The sequence below is a fragment of the Molothrus aeneus genome, chromosome 18 (genome assembly GCF_037042795.1).
Source record: "Molothrus aeneus isolate 106 chromosome 18, BPBGC_Maene_1.0, whole genome shotgun sequence".
Classification (NCBI taxonomy): Eukaryota; Metazoa; Chordata; class Aves; order Passeriformes; family Icteridae; genus Molothrus; species Molothrus aeneus.
Genome location: NC_089663.1, coordinates 14,126,090 through 14,135,878, shown reverse-complemented (window position 1 = coordinate 14,135,878; position 9,789 = coordinate 14,126,090). Strand labels below are relative to the sequence as shown.

The following is a 9,789-nucleotide window of genomic DNA, read 5'->3' as shown; positions in this document are numbered from 1 at the left end:
TCACAACTCATGACTACACTGAGTAAACTGGTGCCTTCTTATGATGCAACTACATTAAGTGTTTTGTTCCGGGAATATAAAACAATGCACTGGGGTACCAAAAGGACTTCTATTCCTCTGTCATTATTACACCTTTACACTTAAATCCTGCACATCTTACCATAAGAATCCAGGGGAATAAGAGGTTTACAGCTGCAACTGTATCTCTCGAGTAGATCAGAGAAAAGTCCTAGCACATCTTTTCACTCCGTGTTGAGTGTCCACTATGAGAAGGTTTCCAGTTGAGGTCAAGGTGATAAAGCTCTCTAATTCCTCTTGAAGCACAGACATCTTACTGAAAAAGGTCTGCAACGATACCATTGTAACACAGGCTTCACCTAGCCCACCATTTTCTTAAAGCAAAGCCTTATGATTTTGATAAAAATCTTTTAATTGTTGCACTTGGTGATTTATAATCTTCACCGTGCATAAGCTAAAAAGCTCAAAGACCTGCAGAGAGTGTACTTTTAATTGCCTCAACAGCTTAAGGCAGAAATATCACCTATCACTTACTTGACCCAAAGTGGAAAAATAGTCATATTTTCATCGGTGCTTAAAATATAAATTTTTCCTTTCCATTTTATCTTAGAAAATGAATTAGAATTTCAGAAAGGAGGAGCCAAGATTACAGATTTTGTTTCCTTTCTTGTTATAGCAAACCCTCTCGCCTGTTTCTTGATCAATTATGGGTAGTTTTTTTTCAAGCTTTAGCATTTTTGGAGGAGTAAAGCTGTTATAACAAACCAGAGCAGTAATTTAACTGAGAGTGCCCACAATCACCCCAGGTGCCATATCCTAATAAATAATGTTGCAGATACTCATCTTTGGATTGCATTTTAATGAGAAGCCCCATATCCTCCTACATTTGAAGAGAGGAAATATAAGCATATACAGAACTTCTCTCTGGAAAAAGACATCCTTAGGATTATTTTACAGGGAACAGGAAAAGAAACCTCTGAGATCCACAGACAACGCCAGTTTCCCTGCAGTGAGGCATCACATCCGTCACTCTGTGCAGTCTGGGAGATCAGCACCTGCCCTCCTCCAGCCTTGCATACTGGGATTGCTTTTACCCAAGCAGGCAGCTGTATCTGTAACACTGTCAAGTGTCAACAAGAACTCATCTTACTTCCTATGCAGAGATCATCATTTGAACACTCAGTGTAAAGAGAAAAATGAGTTTGTCAGCAGGCAACCATTGCACGTGAAGCCATTTCTTCCTTATCGGAGAAAAGTCCTACGACATCTCCCGAGGAAAGCGTGGCAGCAAGCCAGAGAGCAGATTATCACCATCACTTTTAAAATGGTCTGGCAGAGCTTTTATGTTTGCCATGCTATGTGTTCAGGATTAATTGTTGCCAAGAGATTATCATCTTCATCCAAATTAAAGATATTAAGTTAATACCACGGAAGTTTCAAGTACCCTGAAAGTAAAAATGGATTTTTTATAAATGCTCACAACTTACTTTAGGATTTCAGAAAATGCAGTAGGGTGAATATACCTCCTCTGTAATCCAGAGCAGGGAAAATTAAGGCAAAAAGCAAAGACATGTTTTGCATCAAGATTTCTCAGGAATCCTTCGATGGTTCAAACAGAGTAACAACAGCAATACCACTCCAGCTGCTACCAGAAAGACCAAAAGCTCATCAGTGTGCAGGCAGATTTTAGTTTCCAACCAAATGCTCCAATAAAGCCTTTCCTTTTACATGTAATATTTCACTGAACTACACTTCTGTGCTGAAAGGATCTGTCTAAAAGCAAAACAAGATATTCAGACCGTATTTGCATTTAAATCACAAATAGAAAAATAAAGACACACTGAACTTTTAAAATCTGCATTTATAGAATTTCAGACAAATTTTCATGATATAGCCAAGTTATTTTCATCTTGTAAATTAACAATGTTGAATTAGTGCAATGATGTATTTTATGCTTTCAGATCATAATGGCAAAAGGAAAACTAGCAAAGAAGATGCCTTAGCAGTTTACTAACCTCTATCTACAAGTCGTTTATTTCTTTGCTTAATATAATTAGTTGTTGGCTAGGGGTGGAAGAAGAATAGGTAAGAAATGCCATTTATTAAGTAGAAATTTAATTAAATAGGATTTCCTAATAAAATGTCTTCACAAAAGATAATAGCCATTGCCTTAAATCCAAGAAAACATTTCTTCTAAATGGCATCATTTGTTGCCCCACTGAAAAATGTAGAATATAATTTTGATGTTTCTAATGCAAGAAGCTTACAAGTGAGTACATGTATGTTCCTTCTAAGAGAAAGAGAAAAAATAGGCTATCACATTACAGACAAAAAAGCCCTTCCAAAGTTGTTTGGAAATCCAATATGAACATTCCAAGTCCTAGTTCATTACACTTATGCAGAGGACATTAATAACTCAAAGTACCTAAAACTCAAGAGTTGCCTGAATTATTGTATTTAACTGAATTTAAAGCAAAGCAATCTCACCATATGTAGTTTTCAGACAACTGAGAAACTTGGAAAACCAAAACTAATTACTGACAACTCAAGAGCTGCCACAGCGCTTTCCTCATGGCTACTCAGAGCCTGCTTTCCTCCGTCCAAAGTGCTCCTGATTTTTTAATTCCCTGTTACAGCAATCTTGTGTATTTCTCACCAGAAAAAAGATTCTGGCAATAGAGCCAGGTGATCCAGGACCTTTTTAGGCCTGTTGGTGCATGGAAACACAGCAAGGAATTGAGTACATACAGTTTTGTAGACGGGAGGTGGGCTGCGAGGCGCCATCTGATCCAGAACCGGACCCGTGGTCCCAGACCCTTGGGGATCATGCTGCAAATTCATACCTGGAAAACAGACATGTGAAAATTTCCTAATTTGAAGTTTTTAAGACACTTTCCTGATACTGGTCACACATTCTCCTGATATACCAGACACCTGACATCGCACTCACCGTATCACAAGCTCCGTGCTGTATTTGCAAGTAGCTACAATACAGCCAGTGCCTGTGGTAAGACCAAAAAAAGCTGCATTGCTTTCCAAATGTGAAATTATTCTGGTAAAGCAGTTCCAGCCCTTTTAAAGCCCCTTATTTTTTAGAAAAAAATAGCATAATGAAAACACTACTACTTTTTAGAGAATACAGCTCCCCATGAGACTGCTAGATGCAAACAAACCTCAGTAAAAAAATAAAGACTGTACAAAAATGCAGTTTAATCTAAATTTTTCTGGAGCTAAACACTCCATCTCCTGACATATCACAAAAGGGATTAAGGAAAAGAAAAAAAGACTAGAAGACTTGCTCATAGAAAGAGAAAATATTCTGAGAAGTCAGGCAGCAACCTTCCCAAAGAGAATGAATCTGCAAAGCAGCAGCCAAACAAGCTGCCCAGTCTATTTAATCAAAGATCTGGGATGCTTTCCTATTACTTGGCAAACAACTTGCATCCAAGCTACCAATTATTTAACCATGGTGGGACTTTTAACTCCATTTAGGGGAGAAAAATACAGCTGCTGTAAATTTCAACGTTGCACAACAACCTACAATAGCTGTCCTGAAATCTACTTTATGTCCTTTTTTATCTCTACTAGTACTGTTTCACCAACCGGGGCAGATGAAATGGTGCCTCTCTGGTACCGGTTGAAAGTTATTTTCCTCCTAGTCAAAACACTGCAAATAACTTTGAAATAATTAGGTAAGTGGTGGATAACGTCATTCTACGTGACCATTTAGATGGCTCGGTTTCATCACAGGTTATGAGCACAGTATTTCTTTGCATCAGACCCAGCATTTTGTGTTGTTTGCATGAGTGTGAATTCTACTAATCATTAACCAAAAATTGAAAAGAAACCTGATCAATTACCATTCCCAATGGCTTAAATACTGTGCTTGCATTCCAAGGGAGCAAGTGGCATGCCAGGGACCATTAGACCATCATGTTACTGAAAATTTGAATTATATCAACGCTGTTTCTCCTCTCCTTACTTTGAACAAGAAAATTTTTGCATTAGGGTTGTTTATTTGTGTCATTCTATTGAAATAATTTACCAACTGGTCTACGAGGAAGTGTGAACTTTAATTTCTATAATCTGTTTCCAACCTCCACCTACTCAGATAAAATCTGAGAAAATCAGGACAGTGAGTCACTAAACCCAGAATCTTTCTGACTATAGATTACAGACTTTTTCAGGGATCAGTAAAAGCCATGATCCCATTCTTTATGGAATTAGACAATTGCTAATAATGGCACCTTTTGAATATAACCAACCATTACAAAGCAGGCTTTGGTAAAAATCCACTCATTTTTTTGGTATTAATTTTAAGAGCATTTAAATTAAAACATTAAAAGAGTCTCAGTGTGGAAAAAAGAATGCATAATAAACAAATGTGCAGTTTTACTGAAGACACAAACTTCCTGAAAAAAGTTAGTAAGTCTATGTCAATAAAATACAAGTTAGTAAATATCATTTTCAACAGTATGTTAAATCAGAAAAATGCTGGATTTCTATACAGGATGCCTGATGAATGTCCCAAAATATCCTCTTTTCTGTACCTAAGTAGAGAGAACAAGGTACACTAAGACAATGCAGCTACTGACTGTTGCCATCTTATTACAAATCTCCCTTACCTTCTCACTGATTCCTCATGTGCAGCTCTCCTCACAGCACAGCCAACAAACCCCAACTCTCTCCTCACCGCCCTAACCCCCTCTTTTGTAGCACTCGGCTTCTTATTGGACACAGCTGTGGCCTATTAAGGGCAGGCCTGTTCCTATTCTTTGATGATTGGTACAGCTGCAACTCCTCAGGTGTGAGACCACCTTCTGCACTATCTTTATTTTCTTACATTCTATCCCTCCACAACTGACCATTAGTTACTGACTTTAAAGGGCCAAGCCCTCATATGGAGGCTCCAAGATCTTTCTAACTCATGGACAGAAAATCATGAGTTTTGCCTCAATTCAAAATCATGAATTTTGCCTTGTTCAAAAACTGTCTGCTACTGACATCCAAGTATACAAGCATTTTTCTGAGATCATCCTGTGCATGAAGGAAGATAAACAGAATTTCTCAGCTTAAGGTGGTCAGCAGGCAAGACAGTTGTCAAATAAAAAGCAGAAAATAACAAAAAACCAATTAATTTGTAACAAAATTAACTGCAAACAATTAAGGACTCCACAAAAACTCTAGCTAATGAAAGATGTTTCCTTCTTTATTATTGTGTAATACTTTTCACAGAAACATAGTATTTACAAATATACACATACAGACTGCTGATCATAAAATGTTATTGAAGAATTAGTCAAAAAAATCAATTTACAAAACCCAAAAACTTTTCAAAGATATTCTGGCTGAAAAAATTTAATGAAATTTCAAGGAGATGCTTCTGTACAGAAAGATAGGTTTTAGCTTCTTGAGTTCTGGTAAATTAGGCGAGTTGTGAACCAAGTGAGCCAAGCTCAGCTGTACATTTGAGATGAGGCAGTTCTTTTCCAATTGTTCTTTTCACACAATTTCTTGATGGTCAGTTCCGACAGGTCTCAGGAGGCACTGGTTTGGATGTTTTTGGAAGCTGCAAGCATTGCTCTCACTTTGGCCATAAGATCCTGTAGACAATAAAATGAAAATGATCAGACACGTCTGAGCTTTGAACAGAGCTAAAACACATGACTGCAGAACTCCACCTGAAAGGGTCAGTGTGCATTCCAGTCACGTGGGATACTTGGAGTCATGACTATCAAATGTTTAGCTCCTAGGCGAAATGAGTCCAAAAATTTGGAGAAAGTTCCTATGACAGCAACTGAATTCTGGTTTTACCTGAATGCAACAGTGCTCTGCATAAATATATCAAGCAGTTTCTATACAACAAAGCACAGAAATCACATCAATTGGAATAGAAAAACGATGACCATTATCTTCAAAGAAACCCTGTAATGAACACACAATTACTAACCACTGGAGGTTTAAAATGGGAAAAAAGAAAAGAGAAAAAGAGAGAGAACTGGTAAGAAAAGAATCTAACAATTACTCTAAACCAGAAAGTTTTTTTCCTTGCTTTGTAAATCTGAACCAAAAATTTACACAGCAGAGGCATTTTCTCATATGACAGTAACTGTGAAAGCAAACACTCAGTCTTATCTGAGCATCCAGTTGGAACAGCATTAGAAAAAGAATTGAAATTTCATGTAAACGGCATTGAATAACTGGGTTGCAAAAAATGATGACAAAATAAAAAGTGTGTATCAGTAACAAATCTGAGTTACTTAAACATTTGTTCACAAAGGCAGCATAAATAAATTCCTTAGTGCTTTTAAAGCATTTTGCATCTGAAGTTCTCAAAACACACCAGAGGGGAATTTAGCATCATTATTCCTTCTGCTTTACAGATGGAAGGATCTGAATGAGAAAAAATACTGACTTGGTTAGGATCAGGCAGGACAATGGCAGCACAACAATTTAATAATTAGTTAAATTCCATTTTTTGGAGCCCTTAATGATAAAGAGATGCTTAACTCATCTCTATTGGGAAATATCTTGCAAATTCATCTAAGTTTCATTCCTATTTTTTACTTTTTGCAAATAGCAACCAAGAACTGTATTTTGTTTCAGTAATCATTCCTTCTCTTCCAGCTGTACTTCAAACAAGCAGTCTAATACTAAAATAGGAAATGCTATGCCATAAGGAACATTTAACCCAAAAATGCATAAACCAATGATCTTTGCAGAGTATATGTGTTTGAAGGGTGGGATGTTTACTCTCCTTTGAAGACCATGCTGTAGTTTGTATCTCATTTCTCATGCATTTGTTTGGTAGCAGGAATTCCCATGCATTTGTTTGGTAGCATAAGAAATGCTGTGATATTAACACTCCTTTTTCTTTCTCTGCTGCCTATACTTGTTATTTTTCCTGAATAATCTTGTTTAGGGTTTGTCATAAGAAATGGATCAAATTTTGTATGTAAGGTACTAGACCACTAGTATCAATTTCCAACTAACACTATTTCCATAGCAGAACTAAATTTTTGAACAATATTTATTTCTTGAAAGAGTAACTTATCCACTGAAAAACCATCAGAATATAAAAAGCAGCTCTGATTTTCTACTATAAATTTTTCAAAGCATAATTAAGACAACTTTTCCTTTAAAGTTGGCTTATCCAATTGAAAAAAGTTAAGTATTTCCTTCTTCCATGAAACTTGTAAAGAGCTCTACATGGTAAGATGGGCTGTTGATAAAGGGAGTATTGCAGCATAACATGGACTTTAGCATCTTTACAGTGGATACAACTGCAGCCTAATGAATTTAGCTTGGTCAATGAAAATTGAAAGGACAGCACCTAGGGAAGCAACAAAACTGTTGCTCCCATAAGCAAACAGATTAAAAGACAGTGAACATGTCTCTACATCATACGTGAAGTTCAGAATTGCCCAAGGTGGTAAGAGAAAAAAACAGTATGTTGGACATACTTAATTAGACAATATACTCTGAATTTGCCTGTTTGTACCTGAGTGATTTTACTCTGCACTGATGACACAATTGCTGAAGAGATTTGGCCATCTTTTTCCTGAGAAACTCCCCTAAAAAATAAAATCAGAAATTTATAGTAAGAGTTTTGAAAATGCATTTCAATCACCATCTTGATTTGGGTTTTATTGTACATGTTTCTCCTATGTTAGTCAACAGCTCTCTCAGTCAACCAGAGAATGTAAGTCAGGGTCAGAACAATCACTTGTACAATTGCTCCGACAAATCTGAACAGCAGCTTGAGAATTTTTAACAGGGCTGTTCTATATTCTAGAAATAATTTAATCATGAATCTTGACACATGTTATAATTCAAACCACTCTATTAAAGTTCTACTTCAAAGAGTAATCCCATTTCATGAAAGCTTCCAATTTCCAAGTTAGAAATAGTCTGCAGAATTTTCTGCACCATTTTCCCGTAAGGGTGAGAAATTTACTCCAGAAAGCAAAAGAGATCCAACACGTTTATCAGACTGATTCAGACAGTGCTGTGCTCCCAGTGACTTTTACTTTTGATAAGCACACATTGCACACACACAGAGCTCTCCCCCCACGACTCTGGTCACAGACACCCTGCCAGTCACGAGGCAGCAGCACTGCAGTAAGACAGTACCAGAGCACGGTACCTGGAGCGTTCCTGGCTGGATTCCCTGCTCTCCACAGGAGAGACACTGGTTGAATGTACAGAATTTTTGTGTGTGGATGGTTTGCCTGGTGACATGGATGGGGAGGGAGACCTTGCTCTGGATTTAGTACGTGATCTAGACCGCCTTTTCTTCTTCTTTTCATGGGGACTTCTGTGAGAAGAGAATATTTTAGTGAAGAATATTTAAAGCAATATTACACTAGCTACGCTGAAGTTACTTTGCACACTTCGGTTTCTCTTGCACTCAGCAAGCATTAGTCTTACCCAATACCGCGCAGTTATGGTTGTACAAAATACTTTATCAGAAGCTCTTTTTAATATACTACATTAGGTGACTACCGGTTCCTGAGGTTCTCACTTGGAATGCAGGACAACAACAAAAAGCCTTTCACTGGACATTTGCAGAATAATTTTGCTAGAGGGAAGTTCCTTCCCAAACAACACCAGACACTAAGGATGCAATAAGAAATGTAAGAGTTTATATCCTTTACAATTTTCCTAGCTCATAAAATAAACAAAACATGGAATTATGGCTATGTGAAATATCTACAAGGCAAATCCAGTTTGTTTGGTTTTTAAAACCGAAAAAAATCCCCTTTCTTTGTGATCCAACCGCAATGCAACAAACCACAGGATCAAAATTTTAAATGAGATGGTGTATTGCACTCAGACTAATCTGGACCTAACAGTGTGCCTAAGTGAGAACTGTTTCAGACCTGGAAATTAGATCCACAAATGTTTGTCAGTATGAAAGCTGAAACAAAGGACTTATGGGTACCTGGTGTGTTCATTACTGACAGAAGGGAACAGAGATAGTCACCTCACAAGCCAATATTAAGTTCAAAGAGAATTCAATTAGTAATATATTAAAGATGAAACTATTGAATCTTTTTACCTGGCTATGAACTTATGTCTGTATGATTTACACACTACTATTGATATTACTATAATTAGAGTGATGCCTTAATTAGAGGTAGGCAATATCTCACTATAAGCATCCCTCTCTAGTATGCACTCCTAGAAGTCTATTCAGAGAAATGTTCTTGAAGCTTCTAGAACATCTTAGAACACTAAAACTTTTAGCCACCTTTTAAATATATTATTTATTCCTTTACTTTGAATTTTTGTGGGAATTTTCTACTTTAAAAGGTGCTATACTGTAACGCATTGAATTTCCATATAAACAGCGTACAACTTCCATATAAACTCAGAATTTACTCCACAATTTTTTATACAGAGATCTATTATATTTTATATAGAGACATAATACATATATTTTTATATAGAGAAAACACTCAAGATTTAAAATTGCAAAACCTCCTTACACTTTTCTTGAATGAAAAATGATTAAGTGGCAGACAAAAAACCCCACAGCCTCTAACATTTTCATGACTACACAAAACCATCAACTACAAAGTCAGTTATTCCTTGACTAGCTATGTACTTTACTCGCTTTGTTTCTTAAAACATCCTCACGTAACCAAGCTGTGAACAGATCTCATATTTGACTCTTGAAAATCTTGGCAAACATTTGTCATGCAAGAAAAGTATTTTACTGTAAGCTTTTTCAGTATTTTTCATCTCAGACTACAATGAACAAATAGA

The 9,789-nt window shown here is 36.7% G+C and overlaps 1 protein-coding gene across 2 annotated transcripts in view; it reads right to left on the bottom strand.

Annotated features, from left to right (window-relative positions):
* Window positions 1–5,206: 5,206 nt before the first annotated feature.
* SFSWAP (splicing factor SWAP) overlaps window positions 5,207–9,789 on the bottom strand; it is a 36,897-nt gene continuing 32,314 nt past the window's right edge. For both annotated transcript variants that reach the window (XM_066561918.1, XM_066561917.1), the window contains 3 exons: window positions 8,165–8,335; window positions 7,520–7,592; window positions 5,207–5,621 (listed from right to left, as the gene is read on the bottom strand). In XM_066561918.1, coding sequence (XP_066418015.1) covers window positions 5,556–5,621; window positions 7,520–7,592; window positions 8,165–8,335 — 310 coding nt within the window. In that variant the 3' untranslated portion in view covers window positions 5,207–5,555. The remainder of the gene's footprint in view (window positions 5,622–7,519; window positions 7,593–8,164; window positions 8,336–9,789) is intronic.